The 17,520-nt window shown below is 44.4% G+C and overlaps 1 protein-coding gene across 1 annotated transcript in view; it reads right to left on the bottom strand.

Annotated features, from left to right (window-relative positions):
• Positions 1 to 10,851, bottom strand: part of CEP41 (centrosomal protein 41) — an 80,076-nt gene extending 69,225 nt beyond the window's left edge. Inside the window, exons 1-2 of the mRNA XM_077264437.1 lie at positions 10,469 to 10,851; positions 3,905 to 3,968 (exon numbers count right to left, since the gene is read on the bottom strand). Coding sequence (XP_077120552.1) covers positions 3,905 to 3,968; positions 10,469 to 10,501 — 97 coding nt within the window. The 5' untranslated portion in view covers positions 10,502 to 10,851. The remainder of the gene's footprint in view (positions 1 to 3,904; positions 3,969 to 10,468) is intronic.
• Between the last annotated feature and the right edge of the window lie 6,669 nt (positions 10,852 to 17,520).

The raw sequence follows: 17,520 nt of genomic DNA, 5'->3' as shown, positions 1-17,520 counted from the left end.
GTAAACAGAAATAACGCTAATAAGGCCATTGTTATTTACATTACAATAGTGACCAAGGCATTTGATGTATACATGGATCAAAAGCATCACGCTTCAGATAACATTTGTAAACAGACTACATACCAACAATGCGCATGCGCCAACCATCTCCATAGTGGTTCCTTGCTGCTTACAAGTGCTATAGGCCACCCTACAATAAAGAGAAGTATGGAATATGTACGTCGCATGCAACCTGTAAATCCAGACTTTTTCTCCCTTCTGGCATGTACCCCTAACTAAGGGGTATAAACGCCTATATTAGATAGGAGGCCCCCATGAATTTCTTGTAGTCAGCAACTTTGCGCAGGTTACCTTATATATTCATAACCATTTGTGTCCATTATTTGCCTTTTTTGCATATAGAAGTTTTCCGTAGCTTATGGCCTGTTTAATATTAATATTATTTAATATTATCAGCTTCGCTTTCTATTTTGCACATATCTATATGCATGTATTTTTAATATGCCCTTTGGATTAATTTGACCACCTTTGGACGTGACACTTGGTGTCACTTTAACCCTGTTTTATTGTTATTATTATTTATTGTTATAGCGCCATTTATTCCATGGCGCTTTACATGTGAGGAGGGGTATACATAATAAAAACAAGTACAATAGTCTTAAACAATACAAGTCACAACTGGTACAGGAGGAGTGAGGACCCTGCCCGCGAAGGCTCACAATCTACAAGGGATGGGTGAGGATACAGTAGGCGAGGATAGAGCTGGTCGTGCAGTGGTTTGGTCGATCAGTGGTTACTGCAGGTTGTAGGCTTGTCGGAAGAGGTAGGTCTTCAGGTTCTTTTTGAAGGCTTTGATGGTAGGCGAGAGTCTGATGTGTTGTGGTAGAGAGTTCCAGAGTAGGGGTGATACGCGAGAGAAATTTTGTATACGATTGTGGGAAGAGGAGATAAGAGGGGAGTAGAGAAGGAGGATCTTGTGAGGATCGGAGGTTGTGTGTAGGTAAATACTGGAAGACGAGGTCACAGATGTATGGAGGATGTTTTCTTGTTCTTTATGTTTTTTATGTATCTATTTATTGAAATGATGATAAAATTGTTATTTTTAATATAATCATCAATAAAATTCCAATTTTTATTGCACTGGGATCCATTTCTTTTTTGGGTTATAATTATGTATTTATGGATAAGCTTATGATTTGAGGCCCCTTTTTTGGATAATAGTATGGTTGAAATGCTCATGTAATCAATGTATTACCTAGGTAGCGGTGAAATAGTGACCCGTGCAGCTGGCTGTGCAGAGCAAGGGATGGTGTGGCAGAGCTGTGTTTCCCTCAACCCGACGGGCAAGGTTTCGCTGCTCGCTTCTTCTGGGGGACTGTCACGTTGACACGCCCCCGGCCCTGTCTTGTCTCTTACTAAAGCAACAAAATCTCTGATTTCCACGAGTAGAAAAGGCCTGGAGCCAGAAAAACTGTACTGTATACTATTCATCAGGTAGTATATCACAAATACACACAAATGTGCGCAATGTTCCCCAGACACAAAACCGAACCCAAAACAGGCTCTTCAATATTAACCTCTATATAAATGAAACCATGCAATTAAACTTGCCCGATTCATTGATCTCCATGTTTTCGAAAGTTATGTTTGTTCCAAAACTCAAAAAAGAAATTATTTACAATAGATAATCCCCCATAATGTGCACGTTCAGAGTACTGAGGAACGCCTCTATTAGTCTTCGTTCTCACCGACATCTTTTCAGTCCGTATACACAACAGGCCGCATACGGGCCAGTGTTAGACTATGTGCTAGGGCATATGGGATTTTTTCCACACCTATCTCAGTTCTGCAAAGAAATAAAGAGAGGAGAACGCACTGGTCTGGCCCACTTTACTAGTGCATGTAAATAGTTGGCAGCTCTTGCACCCGTCTGTTGGGCACGCAAGTGCACGGAGCTAGCCATGTACGCAGTTGGCACTCATCTGAACATAGCCTTAGGCAAACCTAAGTGGCATCTAGAACACATGCTGACATTTTGTGCCACTTAAGAGAATGAAGAAAACCAACTGATCTAATTGGGATATAACTGTGTAATGCACAACTGCTATCATCATTTATCTGGGCAGCAATTCTGAACATACATTTTAAGAATGTGGAATTAAAGGGCTTGTCCAGGACTTTGATATTGATGGATTATCCTTAGGATAGGTCATCAATACCAGCCATTGGCAGGTCCTGTAGAGGCCAGAAGTTTTGTAGGGTTATCCCAAAGACCCCACTTCTAATGGTGTTATGACCCTACACACCTTCATAGACGCATGTTTGATCGGCAGGTACTGTGTATGTGTCCTGTTATTTAGGACACGTCACCATCAACTGCACCGCTCACTTCCAATGGTGTTACAACAACAAACACCTTGTTCGGTGGGTGGATACTGTGTACGTGCCCCGTTCTTTTAGACACATGAACGATAACTGCCAGGCATTCAAATGTCATCGTCATCTGCACCGCTCACTTCCAATGCGAGCACCACTTTAGTAGTGTATGGAGCTGGAACATCACAGCTGAACAATATAGCAGCTGATCTCCAGTGCCTATGAATGGTCACTACAGGGTGTAGGGAGCTGTGGTTTCCCAGCTCCATACTCTTGTTTTTTTAGAAATCTATAAATACTTGGCTCCCAATTATTCCCCACTAATGGGATATAAAGGACCTATCCTAAGGACAGGTTATCAAGATAAAAAATCCTAGCCAGCCCCATTGGCTTTTCTCAGTCATAAATGGTCAAACAGAAACTAGACGTAACAGCTCATAAAAATCAAAATTATAATCAAAACACTTATTTGAAATAAATATAAAATAATGTGGGCGACTATGTCCAGTAATTTGAATGACAGACCATTCGGGTTAAACGCCAAAAAGAGCCCACAGGACATGCAATATAAATGAAATAAAAGGGACAAAAAAACGGAAAATAACTATTGTAAAAATGCCTTTATTGAGGTGAATGGCAAATTGATACAAAGTGCAAGAGTGCCCACACAAAAATAAAATACCGCTAAATTAAAATCTTATAAATAATGCCATAAAATGTCAGGGATCGCAAAAGGAAAATCCTGAAAATACCATAAAATAGTATAAATGTAGAGAAAAATACCAATACATATATATGATTATTGAGTGATGATAAATACCATAACTAAATATTAGAGTATAAAAAATAAATCACAAAGATATATCCAATCATAAATCATGCTGAACCATGAATCAATAAAATTGAAAATAATATACTGGCTAATATACAATACTATATCCAATCACATTTCCAAACGGTTGTGCACTAATGGAAATAATAATCATAAATCCCCCGGTCAGGAAAACATAGCTGAGGAGGGCTGACTGCAAAAAACAGTCATAAATGGGTCAACTTTCAAAATGATTTTTAAAAAACAAGAGATTTGCCATTTTAAATCCTCTGTTTTGATGAATGGAGGGATTTTTTATGTTATTGTGTATCAGATTTGGCTGGTTTCCTAGACAGGGAGCAGGTTTACAAGCTCATTACTATAAAGCTTGCAAGCGCTGCTCTGAAGCTGGATCAGATCCATCTCCTGAGCTTGTCCACTGCTGTAGCGGCAAAGACGGCTATGTTTGCAGCAGTTTGGGCCTGTGGCGCAGCCATCCCACCGGCCCGAACATTCAATCTTAACGAGAACACCGCCCCACTGCAAGCAGAAAGCCGGGAAGCAGAGCAGTAGTGCGTTCAAGAAAGGAGAATAACCATTTAGACCAGGTTAATTCCAACAAACCACAGATACAGATTGTTTTAGCTAACCTAACAGAATTCTACGACATTGTTTTCATTGCATTACTTAAGCTCCTAATATTAGATAAACACTGACCTGTATCAAGCCTTGTTTTGACAAACTGGTACTTTGGATTCTGTGGGATTCTTTTCTTAAGAATCTAAGAGAAAAATAATTACAGTAAACCGGACATAAAAAAATTGAATGTACAAATTAGAAAATATTGGTGACATTTGTGTTGTGCATTTATATACTGCATATTTTATAATATTTCAGAACCAGTATCCATTAACAGTCATACTTGGGGGGGAGCGGGAATTAAAAAAAAAAAAAAAAATAGGGTAAAAGAAAAAGTGAGAGATGAAATCCAGTTGGATTTGTTGTAGTCGCTATTTTTTGCAGGGTACTGATATTGGTAGTTTATCCAGACAACTCAATCATCCTCTTCCTGGCATTTAAGAACAGAGGATAGGCCAACAATATCAATTCAGTGGAAGTCCGATACCAGCACCGATCAGCTGTTATAAGACTCTAGTGGCGGACGGAGGGAAATAGTGAATGGAGTTGTGGTGTAGTTGCTGTTTCCAGGTGCTGAAAGTCAGATTGTATTCATTATAATAGGAGGTGAGAAGCAGGGTACTAATGAATGGTCTTATGAAGTGAGTAGGCTAAGGAAAATGAAGGAAAAATGTGCATATGTGAATATATATACACTGCTCAAAAAAATAAAGGGAACACTAAAATCCCACATCCTAGATATCACTAAATGAAATATTCCATTTCAGTTGTAAATCTTTATTTATTACATAGTGGAATGTGTTGAGAAAAATAAAACCTAAAAATGATCAACATAAATCACAACTAATATCCCACGGAAGTCTGGAGTTGGAATGATGCTCAAAATCAAAGTGGGAAATTAAGTTACAGGCTGATCCAACTGCAGTGGAAATGCCTAAGGACAAGGATATGATGCTCAGTAGCATGTGTGGCCTCCACGTACCTGTAGGATCTCCCTACAACGCCTGGGCATGCTCCTGATGAGGCGGCAGATAGTCTCCTAAGGGATCAACTCCCAGACCTGGACTAAAGCATCCGCCAACTCCTGGACAGTCTGTGGTGCAATGTGACGTTGGTGAATAGTGCGAGACATGATGTCCCAGATGTGTTCAATCGGATTCAGATCTGGGGAATAAGCGGGCCAGTCCATAGCTTCAATGCCTTCATCTTCCAGGAACTGCTGACACGCTCCAGCCACATGAGGTCTGACATTGTCCTGCATTAGGAGGAACCCAGGTCCAACCGCATCAGCATATGGTCTCACAAGGGGTCTGAGGATCTCATCTCGGTACCTAATGGCAGTCAGGCTACCCCTGGCGACCACATGGAGAGCTGTGCGGCACTCCAAAGAAATGCCACTCCACACTATTACTGACCCACTGCCAAACCGGTCATGCTGAAGGATGTTGCAGGCAACAGATCACTCTCCACGGCGTCTCCAGACTCTGTCGCGTCTGTCACATGTGCTCAGTGTGAAGCTGCTTTCATCTGTGAAGAGCACAGGGCGCCAGTGGCGAATTTGCCAATCCTGGTGTTCTGTGGCAGATGCCAAGCATCCTGTAAGGTGTTGGGCTATGAGCACAACCCCCATCTGTGGACGTTGGGCACTCAGACCATCCTCATGGTGTCAGTTTGTAACAGTTTGTGCAGACACATGCACATTTGTGGCCTGCTGGATGTCACTTTGCAGGGCTTCGGCAGTGCTCCTCCTGTTCCTCTTTGCACAAAGGCTGAGATAGTGGTCCTGCTGCTGGGTTGTTGCCCTTCTACGGCCCCCTCCACGTCTCCTGGTGTACTGGCCTGTCTTCTGGTAGCGCCTCCAGCCTCTGGACACTACACTGACAGACACAGCAAACTTTCTTGCCACAGCTCACATTGATGTGCCATCTAGGATGAGCTGCACTACCTGAGCCACTTGTATGGGTTGTAGAGTCCGTCTCATGCTACCACGAGTGTGAAACCACAACCAACATTCAAAAGTGACCAAAACATCAGCCAGAAAGCATTGGTACTGAGATGTGGTCTGTGGTCCCCACCTGCAGAACCACTCCTTTATTGAGGGCGTCTGATGATTGCCAATAATTTCCATCTGTTGTCTATTCCATTTGCACAACAGCATATGAAATTGATTGTCAAACAGTGTTGCTTCCTAAGTGGACAGTTTGATTTCACAGAAGTTTGATTTACTTGGAATTATATTCTTTTTAAGTGTTCCCTTTATTTTTTTGAGCCATGTATACATACATACACACATATACAGTGGTGTGAAAAAGTGTTTGCCCCTTCCCGATTTCCTATTCTTTTGCATGTTTGTCACACTTAAATGTTTCAGATTACCAAACAAATTTAAATAATAGACAAAGATGACACAAAATGCAGCTTATATATGAAGGTCTTCATTATTAAAGGTAAAAAGAAATCCAAACCTACAGGGCCCTGTGTGAAAAAGTGTTTGTCCCTAAACCTAATAACTGTTTGGGCCACCGTTAGCAACAATAACTGCAATCAAGTGTTTGCGATAACTAGCCATGAGTCTTTTACAATGCTTTGGAGGAATTTTGGCCCACTCATCTTTGCAGAATTATTGAAATTCAGCCACATTGCAGGGTTTCTGAGAATGAACCACCTTTTTAAAGGTCATGCCACAGCATCTCAATTGGATTAAGGTCAGGACTTTGACTAGGCCGCTCCAAAGTCTGTATTATGTTTTTCTTAAGCCATTCAGAGGTAGACTTGCTGGTGTGTTTTGGATCATTGTCCTGCTGCATAACCCAAGTGTGTTTCAGCTTGAGGTCACGAACAGACGGCTGGATATTCTCCTTCAGGAGTTTTTGGTACACAGCAGAATTCATGGTTCCATTTACCACAACAAGTTTTCCAAGTACTGAAGCACCAAAGCATCACACTACCACCACATTTTACTGAACTTTTGATCAGGGTCATTTGGATGTTTTGTGTTGTCATTATGATTTAAAAGGAGAAAACACAGTAGTTTGACAATAAATGGCTTCACCCACACCCAACCACTAACCATGAGTGGAGAAAAAAAGTTTTGGTGTTATTATTCATATTCTTTGAAAAAGGCCAAAAAATCTAAAATTCCGCCAGGGTATGTAAAATTTTTAGCTCAACTGTATTTTGATTTAATATTTTATTCTCAATATTGACAATATTACTACATTTACTCATTGCATAATGGCCCTAATAGAGTATAGAAATATAAAACCCTAATCTCAGATGACCTGCAGTACATGATCTGCACGACTGTCTTCACCTTAATGTGCGGAGTCATTCCTGTGGGGAATTATATAGAGCACCAAGCTAGCGAGACAGCGCCATTCCCCTGACAATGCTTGTCCACATAAAAGGTGAACATTTTGCCATGCAGATATTCGGCCGCTCCCTGACCCACGTAATCCTCTTCCATAACTCCCTCCAATTTCTAGACTTCTTCTGATCTGCATACATAAAGGATAGTTATGGTTTCTATGATTGTAGCATGGATTTAAAGGGTAATTCCCATCACAGAGAAATCATAGGGCCCTAAAGCAGATTTTTTTTTTTCTTCACAAGGATTATTCTGACCAAAAAAAAAATCCAAATTGTTTGGGGTGGAACAGAATTTGATGCATGAGGCATTTTTTCTTCTCCTAATTAACTCAGTAGCCTAATTTACAGAGCATTAATATTTTCTTCCAGAAAGTGTATGAAGCAATTTGTATTTTATTTTTAACAGAATCTGCTCCAAAATCCTAATCTAGAACCTTTCTTTCAAAAGGATACAAAAATGAGCAGGTGCTAAGGTTCAGACTAACAAGGGAGGACGTATGTCTACATGCTGGTACATGACGTCAGGCCTGGCTATTGATCAGCGACAACAACTACCTACACTAATCCAAGGTACAGAAGACAAATGCCATTCTTTTATTTGTCACATTTTGCTGAAAACAGAACAAGTTAAAAAAATAAAAACTTTATTCTGTGTCTAGTTCAACATGGAAGATTTGGAGAAAAGTTTTATGACGTTGAACAAAGTTCTCTTTTTTTTTTTTTTTTTTTTTTACTTTCACCTCTCCATTGTGGAGATATTAGCAATCAAAGCCCTTAATGAGTTATTTTTCATTAAGGCCAAATGGGTGTTGTCAGATAGTTTTCACTGGGGGCGTGTCCTTCTCCCTGTATGATGCTGACCAATCATAAGCAGGCAGCAACAGTCAAAGGAAAGAACACGCCCCACCATTGTTTACAGCAGACTTCTCAGGGTGTGAGATCTATAATGTCAGACAACCCCCTGGTCTAATCTCCTGCATGAGTCAGTGTGTGGTGGGTGGCAGCACAGCCGAGTCTTTATGTCACTTTACAGACCCTTCCATCAGCTTTTCTTCTCTCATGGCACTGTCACCACTGCTGTACTGACACCCCCCACATAATGCCTGTCTGGAGATGAACACGGATAAATGTTAGTATCACACCTATGGCTATGAAACAACTGCCGATTGGCTTACATGGAGCCGATCATAACAGCTATGATCGGGCTGCCTAAGCGTATGTTCACACAACATATTTTGGATGCGTTTCTTGGGCAGGTCTGCTCTGGAAAACTGATGTCAAAGATCACAAAATGCTTCAGGAAGTGATAATAGAACATTAACAAAAACATTTCTTGATATTAAAAAACAAATGATATTTCCCAGGGTGATTTACGCTTCAAAAGCTTGGTGATTTTGATTTAAAAAAAAAAAAACATGGTGTGAACATAGCCTTTATGGCTGATCCCCCATTAGGTGCTCTCAGATGGGCTGTGAGGCTACTTTCACACTAGCGTCGCGCCGAGGTTCCCGACGCTAGCGTTCTCTGTGCCGCACAACGGGGGCAGCGGATGCATTTTTCCAGCGCATCCGCTGCCCCATTGTGAGGTGCGGGGAAGTGCGGGGAGGTGGGGGCGGAGTTCCGGCCGCGCGTGCGCGGTTGGAAAAAGCGGACCGTCGGGAGAAAAAACGTTGCGACGTGTGTCAATGCGTCGCTAATGTTAGTCAATGGTAACATTTTGCAGGATGCATTTTTTGGCCAAAACGACGCATTGCGACGTATTGCAGTTAACGCTAGTGTGAAAGTAGCCTTACAGGTCTGTGGGAATTAAAGTCACCCGCTTCAACCCCCGTCCCAAAGTAGCAAAATGCAATTTCTACTGGGTCGATGGAGTACTGACTAATGCTCCTAACAATATGTTACTATTATAGAGCAATAGATCAATGGCTGCAGTCAACTGTACTAAAGCAAGGGAATGTGTGATACATGAAATGTGAATAGCATACTGGCTTGTGAAATCTATGAAAAAACACATGAGATGCTTAGCACAAGATTTGGCCAAATATTGTGAGCCCATCCACCAAACGTCAAGGTAATCTCAGATCGGATGGGTAACTAACCTGTCTGCCTAGTGTGAACACTATATTTACTAAGTACTATTTTTTCTGACTTGAACGCCCCGCCCTTCAACATGCTGTGATTTTAATTACATCCAAACACAGTTGGTTCCGACCTTCCTATAAATGCAGGCTTTACCATGTTATTAGCCAGAGGTAAGTGTTCACACTAGGTAGACAGGTCAGGGACCCATCCGATCCATGAGATTACCTTGATGATGGTGGATGGGCTCACAATTTTTGGCCAAATCTTGTGCTAAGCATCTCATGTGTTTTTTTCACAAGCCATTATGCTATTCACATTTCATGTATCGCACATTTCCTTGCTTTAGTACAGTTGAGTGCAGCCATTATCTATTTGCTATATACGTCTTTTTTGGTTATGCACCAGTTCAGACTAGATTGCTGATCAGTCAGTTTTTCTATATTTATTATAGAGCGATAACACTTCCCAGAAGGTAAGTCACGCCAACAAGCCGACTTATAACGGCATTGGTGAGATTTACATTTGAAATCTGATTTTCACGTCTTCCTTGGGCTCTGGACTGACGGACATGGGGGAGGGCGAGTAAAGGGGGCTCCTTACTTATGGTCTAGTGATACGGGGGGAGTCCCAGCACTGAATGGATGATACACATTGGACATCCACAAAGCAGATATTGCAAATCCTCAGCAAAATCCAATTTTGTTTCAGTGCAGAAACTGAAAGTTTTCAAGGGGTTTTGAGAAATTTAGGAGGATTTGGAGGGTTTCTGTTCAATTTCTGCTCAAGAAAAAAAATCCAAGTGCTTTAATATCGAAACAAATTTCTCAATCTCTTACAAAGTCCTGACTAAAGGACAGCGCATGGGCCCACTCTTCCCTCCCTGGACCCCTCCAAGGGGCACATCACTGGTCAGACTACAGCTCACATCCTCAGGGTCTCTATACTCTCTGTGACTAGTTACACACCACAGAGTCACCAATACATGGAACCATGCCCTACTCTGGGATGCTGGGCGGACAGAAGGCGGCCGGCCATTCAAATGTGCAGAGCATTAAAGGGAACCTGCCCTCAGCCCTCACGTAATGGGACGAGATGTGAGCGGCTCCGCATCGCACACACGGACACAGCGCTGCGTGCGGCGGGGATGTGTCCCGCACCGAGCTGTAGCCTGGCCCAGCCCGGCGCTCTCACCTCCGGGTCCCCGATATTCCTCCTCGCAGACATGGTTTCCTTTTTTTCAAACAGTAGCGCACGGCAGCCCCAGACACGGCCGCCCGCCTCCTCCGCCTCAGCCGGAACACCTGCCAACAAGCGCTGCGCTGATTGGTGGAAAGCAGAAAGGAAGCTAATGAGAAGCGACGTTACTCAGCAGAGGGGCGTGACTTGCGCGGCCAGTGACAGTTCCCTGTGGTTGCTAGGTGACAGGGACGCTGTGGCCACCCGGTTGTGACTGCTCGTGTTCCCGCCAGGATGCCCGGGGCTGAGGGCGGCTCTAGGGTAACCGGTCCCGTAATTCAGTATTCCTGGAAGCAGACTATGGAGACTGGGATGTGTCCGCTCATCTACGTACTCCTGCCGCAAACTACATAGATAATTAGATATATACGTCCATTCTGGGATATTCCACTTTATTCTGCAGATCAGGAAACTTTGCATTATCAGGCTATGTGCACACGTACAAAGATCCTCTGTGGATTTTTATGCAGCAGATTTAATAAATCCGCAGGGCAAAAACCGCACGTTTTTCCTGCGGATTTATTGCGGATTTACCGCGGGTTTTGTGCGGATTCCACTGCGGTTTTACAACTGCGGTTTTCTATTATGGAGCAGGTGTAAAACCGCTGCTGATTCCGCACAAAGAATTGACATGCTGCGGAATGTAAACCGCTGCGTTTCCGCACGTTTTTTTTCCACAGCATGTGCACAGCAGATTGCGTTTCCCATAGGTTTACATTGTACTGTACACTCATGGGAAACCGCTGCGGACCCGCAGCAATATCCGCAGCATGTGCGCATAGCCTCAGTCTTTCTGAATTACTGAATGACCCTGTTAGGGTATGTGCACACCTCAGGATTTCTTCAGGATTTTTTGCGGAATTCCCCGATAAAAACGCTATAATACCGCATAAAAAACGCATACATTATGCATCCTGTTATTTAGAATGCATTCCGCATTTTTTGTGCAAATGTTGCGTTTTTTTCCGCAAAAAAAAACGCAATCCGGAAAAAGAAGCAACATGTTCATTATTTTTGCGGATTTCCCATGAATTTGGAGTGTCAGGAGAAAACCGCAAAAAAAACGCACAAAAAAACGCATGCGGATTTCGGGCAGAATTGTCCGGATTTTGTCAGGAAAACTTCTGCAAGAAATCCTGACGTGTGCACATAGCCTTAGGGTATATTCACACGGCGTTTTTGCTGCGTTTTTCTATGCTAATTTTCAGCTGCTTTTTACAGTACTAGCAAAACCTATGAGATTTCAGAAATCTCATGCACACACATTGTTGGTCATCGCGATTTTGTGCTTTGCTGCGTTTTTTTACATAGAGCATGTCACTCAGCATTTTTTCAGTGTTTTTCACCTATCGACTTGGATGACTGGTGATAAAATGCTGCACATACGCAGGTTGACTTTTCTTGCAGCGTATTTGCTGCAGAAAAGTCAAGGACTGCAGGATGTGACTTCACACTCAGCTCTGCTACCTCTAGATGGCAGGCTGCATGATGCCTCCATGCCGCCTGTCATCCAGCAGAGCGGACCTGATCCCCATTCACTTGAATGGGGGGTCCGACATTAGTGTTTGACATGCTGTCATATTCATGACAGAATGGCAAACACCGCTTCTGATCGGTGGGGAAATCATCCCGCCGGTCAGAGAGCCGCAGTTCCCACGCTGTCAGAAGAGAGCGGGGAGCGCTCAGCTGTGATCGGAGGTGTAAACATCACCTCCAATCACTGGTGTCAGCTGATAGAACTACTGATCCCATCATCTGACACCTACAGCCGCTAATTACAGTGAGAGCAGGAGCGGCGGATGGGAGTATTCATCAGCTGTTCCTGTGCTGTGCTGTAAATAATAAAAAAAAAAACCTGCGTGGGTTCCCCCTTATTTGTGATAACAAGTTAGGCAAAACTCACGGATGGGGGCTGCAACCCTCAGCTGTCAGCTTCAGCAAGGCTAGTTATCAATAATAGAGGGGTCCCCACGCTGTTTTTATCATTATTTACATAATTTTTAAAAATGGTGTGGGTCCCCCCCATTTTTTACAACCAGCCTTGCTAAAGCTCACAGTTGGGGGCTGGTATTCTCAGGCTGATAGGAGCCATGGATATTGGCCCCCAGCCTAACAATAGCAGCCCGCAGCTGCCCAGAATAGGCGCATCTATTAGATGCGCCAATTCTGACTGCCCAGCTCTTCCCACTTGCCCTGTAGCGGTGGCAAGTGGAGTAATGGGGGGGGGGGGGTTGATGTCACCGTCGGGTAAAGGTCAGGCGAGTTTGCTGGCCAATCAAGCAAAGTGATACTGTTGTTTTTAAACCAGGTATTGGTACTTTTGGCAGTGTGGACAGGTGCCAAGTCCTGCTAGAGAATGAAATTTCCATCTGCAAAAAGCTTGTCAGCAGAGGAAATCATGAAGTGCTCTAAAATTTCTTGGTAGATGGCTGCGCTGACTTTGGTCTTGATAAAACACAGTGGACCTACACCAGCAGATGATATGGCTTCCCAAACCGTCACGGACAGTGGAACCTGAGGTTCCATAACACCTCAGCAGTGCCACAGGCTGATCGCCTCCATGCCATGCCGCATTGATGCAGTAATAGATGCAAAAGGAGCCCGACCAAGTATTGAGCGCATTTACTGAACATTAGTGTTGAGCATTCCGATACCGCAAGTATCGGGTATCGGCCGATACTTGCGGGTATCGGAATTCCGATACCGAGATCCGATACTTTTGTGATATCGGGAATCGGTATCGGGATTAATATCAATGTGTAAAATAAAGAATTAAAATAAAAAATAGGGATATACTCACCTCTCCGACGCAGCCTGCACCTTACCGAGGGAACCGGCAGCCTTCTTTGCTTAAAATGCGCGCTTTTACTGCCTTCCGTGACGTCACGGCTTCTGATTGGTCGCGTGCCGCCCATGTGACCGCGACGCGACCAATCACAACAAGCCGTGACGTAATTTCAGGTCCTGAATGCCTAATTCTAGGCATTCAGGATTTGAAAATTACGTCACGGCTTGTGATTGGTCGCGTCGCGGTCACATGGGCGGCACGCGACCAATCACAAGCCGTGACGTAATTTTCAAATCCTGATTGCCTAGAATTAGGCATTCAGGACCTGAAATTACGTCACGGCTTGTTGTGATTGGTCGCATCGCGGTCACATGGGCGGCACGCGACCAATCACAAGCCGTGACGTAATTTTCAAATCCTGAATGCCTAGAATTAGGCATTCAGGACCTGAAATTACGTCACGGCTTGTTGTGATTGGTCACGTCGCGGTCACATGGGCGGCACGCGACCAATCACAAGCCGTGATGTCACGGAAGGCAGTAAAAGCGCGCATTTTAAGCAAAGAAGGCTCCCGGTTCCCTCGGTAAGGTCCAGGCTGCGTCGGAGAGGTGAGTATATCAATATTTTTTATTTTAATTCTTTATTTTACACATTAATATGGATCCCAGGGCCTGAAGGAGAGTTTCCTCTCCTTCAGACCCTGGGAACCATCAGGGATACCGTCCAATACTTGAGTCCCATTGACTTGTATTGGTATCGGTATCGGATTAGATCCGGTACTTTGCCGGTATCGGCCGATACTTTCTGATACTGATACTTTCAAGTATCGGACGGTATCGCTCAACACTACTGAACATACATTTCAGTAGGCCAACATTTCAGATTTTAAAATCATTTTTTAAGCTGGTGTTATAAAGTATTCTAATTTACTGAGATAATGACTTTTGGGTTTTCATTGGCTGTAAGCCATAATCATCAATATTAACAGAAATAAACACTTGAAATAGATCACTCTATATGTAGTGACTCTATATATTATTATTATTATTAATTTATATATCACCATTAATTCCATGGTGCTGTACATGAGAAGGGGTTACATCAAAATACAAATATCACTTACAGTAAACAAAACTAACAATGACAGACTGATACAGAGGGAAGAGGACCCTGCCCTTGATGGCTTACATTCTACAGGATTATGGGGAAGGAGACAGTAGGTTGGGGGTTGCAGTAGGTCCGATGGTGTTGAGGTGGTTGTTTGGTCACTACAGGTTGTAAGCTTCTTTGAAGAGATGGGTTTTCAGGTTTCTTTTGAAGGATCCAAATGTGGTGGATAACCGGACGTGTTGGGGCACAGAATTCCAGAGGATGGGGGATATTCGGGAGAAGTCTTGGAGGCGATTGGGTGAGGAGCGAATAAGCGTGGAGGAGAGAAGGAGGTCTTGGGAGGACCGGAGATTACGTGAGGGAAGATATTGAGAGATTAGTTTGGAAACATACGGAGGAGAAAGGTTATGGATGGCTTTGTAGGTCAGTGTTAGTAGTTTAAACTGAATACGCTGGGAAATTGGGAGCCAGTGAAGGGATTTGCAAAGAGGGGAAGCATGAGTGTAGCGAGGAGAAAGATTAATTAGTCGGGCAGCAGAGTTAAGGACGGACTGGAGGGGTGAGAGAGTGTTTGAAGGTAGGCCACAAAGGAGGATGTTGCAGTAGTCGAGGCGGGAGATGATTAAGGCATGCACAAGCTTTTTGGTAAAGTGAGGGTTGAGGAAAGGACGGATTCTGGAAATATTTTTAAGCCGGAGGCGACAGGAGGTGGCGAGAGCTTGAATGTGTGGTTTGAAAGACAGGGCAGAGTCAAGGGTTACTCCGAGGCAGTGGATTTTGGGGACAGGGAAAAGTGTGATTTTATTTATTTTGATAGATAGATCAGGTAGGGAAGAAATTCGAGATGGAGTAAAGATAATTAGTTCAGATTTGTCCACATTGAGCTTGAGGAAGCGAGAGGAGAAGAAGGAGGATATGGAGAATATGCCTGATAGACACTCTGGGATTCTAGAGAGCAGAGAGGTGACATCTGGGCCAGAGAGGTAGATCTGAGTGTCATCAGCATATAGATGGTACTGGAAGCCATAGGACCTTATGAGTTGTCCCAGGCCGAGTGTATAGATTGAGAAGAGTAAGGATCCTAGGAGAGAGCCTTGAGGGACACCAACAGAGAGGTGGCGAGATGAAGAGGTAGTATGGGAGTAGGAAACACTACATGTGCGGTTGGTGAGGTATGAGGAGATCCAGGATAGGACGAGGTCTTTGACACCAAAGGAAGAGAGGATCTGTAGTAGGAGGCAGTGGTCAACTGTGTTTAAGGCAGAGGACAGGTCTAGAAGGAGGAGTATAGAGAATTGTCGGTTAGCTTTGGCTGTAAGTAAGTCGTTAGTAATTTTGGTCAGGGTTGTCTCAGGGGAATGGTGGGGACTGAAGCCAGATTGTAGGTTGTCGAAGAGAGAGTTAGATGCAAAGTGAGAGGAAAGTTCAGTATGGACGTGCTGCTCAAGGAGTTTGGAAGCAAATGGAAGCAAAGATATGGGGCGATAGCTGGACAAAGCACTTGGGTCAAGGGATCGCTTTTTGAGGATAGGTTTGATTGTGGCATGTTTGAAAATATATGAGTTTCACTTTTTGTATTGAAGAATTTAAATAAATTAACTTTTTGATGATATTCTAATTTTGCGAGATGCACCTGGAGTGCCCCCACGTTAGGGCAATGGGCTACTCGGCACCGGGTCCTTCAGTGTTCTGCGGGGATGTCATGGTGGCCCGACCCGGTCCGTGGCCCTTCGAGGGACATCCAATAAAAGGAAAGAGTTTTTATGGTTTTGGGAAAGGTCTTTTAAGAGGAAATGTTCGTGACGCCACCTGTGGTATTCGGTCAGGGTGACCGACGCTGCTTAGGGGTCCGCTGGGGTGATGTTATGGCAGCAAGATGGTATACCTTCCCACAGGTGAAGTGTATCCCCAGGGCTTCCCAGAGTGTAGATGGTGATGGTGGATGATGTGAGGCGCAGGGAATAACGAGGACACAAGGTTGCAGTCTCTTTACCTTTACCGAAGACTTCAGCATCCACAGTCCAGGGTACAGACCACAGGGTAGGCAGAGTCCGGACGGTCTGAAGGCAAATCCAGAGTCCCCTTATCCAGGTGGAAATCAGTAGCCTTCCTCTAGCGCCTGTGTGTTGTAGTACCTCCCTGCTGAGCTTCTCGGCAAGGTCCTTACAACTGTTGTAGATGTTCTAGATGTTATGTCTTCCTCTCTGTCCCCCAGATGGTGTGGATAGGACAAACCCGTATGACTGATGGCCTGAGGCTTGTTTATAGGGACCCTAGAGACGCCCCGACCCCCACAAGTTGCCACCGTGTCTTCCTAGGTATTAAGGTCAGGCAGACAACTTGGAATTGACTGTCCTGACGGTCTCTGGAGCAAGGCTTGGAGACGCTTGCACCCTCGGTGTTCCGGCCACCGGCTTCGCGCCTCAGAAGGAGGCAGCCTTTACAAGGCAGAACTCCTTCTGGTGTTTTCTCCTTGTGCTATGACTTCATTTCTCACCCTCTACAACACAATTCTCTTCCTGTCCATTCTTAGGATGCTGCCGCACGTGGGGCAGGCGCAGCTCTGTGTCTTTCTGTCTAGCTAGGCCTCTGACAGGATCCCACCCCTGTCAGGGACCCTCTGTCTGCAGCTCAGATGTTCCTCCTTTCCCCCTGTCTGCCTGACAGGTGTTGCCTGGGCAAAGCCCAGCCAGCTTCTCTCTAACTTTCTATCCAGCCCACCAGTTTAACCCTTCTGTGAGGAGTGCCCTAGTAGATAGGAGCAAGGCTCCCCCTGGTGGTCTGGAGTGTGAAGTGTGGTGTATGGTTTGTGATACCTGGTAGGAAGATCTCCTTTATTGCCATCAGGCGTAATATCACTCCCCCTCGTGGAAGAATGACATTACTGCAACGACCAGGACTCTGGGGCGCTGCACACCTGTATAGTAAGGCTGTGTGAAGCTCATGCTGTATATGGGGGAGGCTGTGTGGGGCTCATGTACTGTATATAGGGAGGCTGTGTGGGGCTCATGTACTGTATATAGGGAGGCTGTGTGGGGCTCATGTACTGTATATAGGGAGGCTGTGTGGGGCTCATGCTGTATATGGGGGAGGCTGTGTGGGGCTCAGG

This window comes from Ranitomeya variabilis, chromosome 5 (genome assembly GCF_051348905.1).
Source record: "Ranitomeya variabilis isolate aRanVar5 chromosome 5, aRanVar5.hap1, whole genome shotgun sequence".
In the NCBI taxonomy this organism is placed as follows: Eukaryota; Metazoa; Chordata; class Amphibia; order Anura; family Dendrobatidae; genus Ranitomeya; species Ranitomeya variabilis.
The sequence above is the reverse complement of the archived record's forward strand: the minus strand, read 5'-3'. Positions and strand labels throughout refer to the sequence as shown.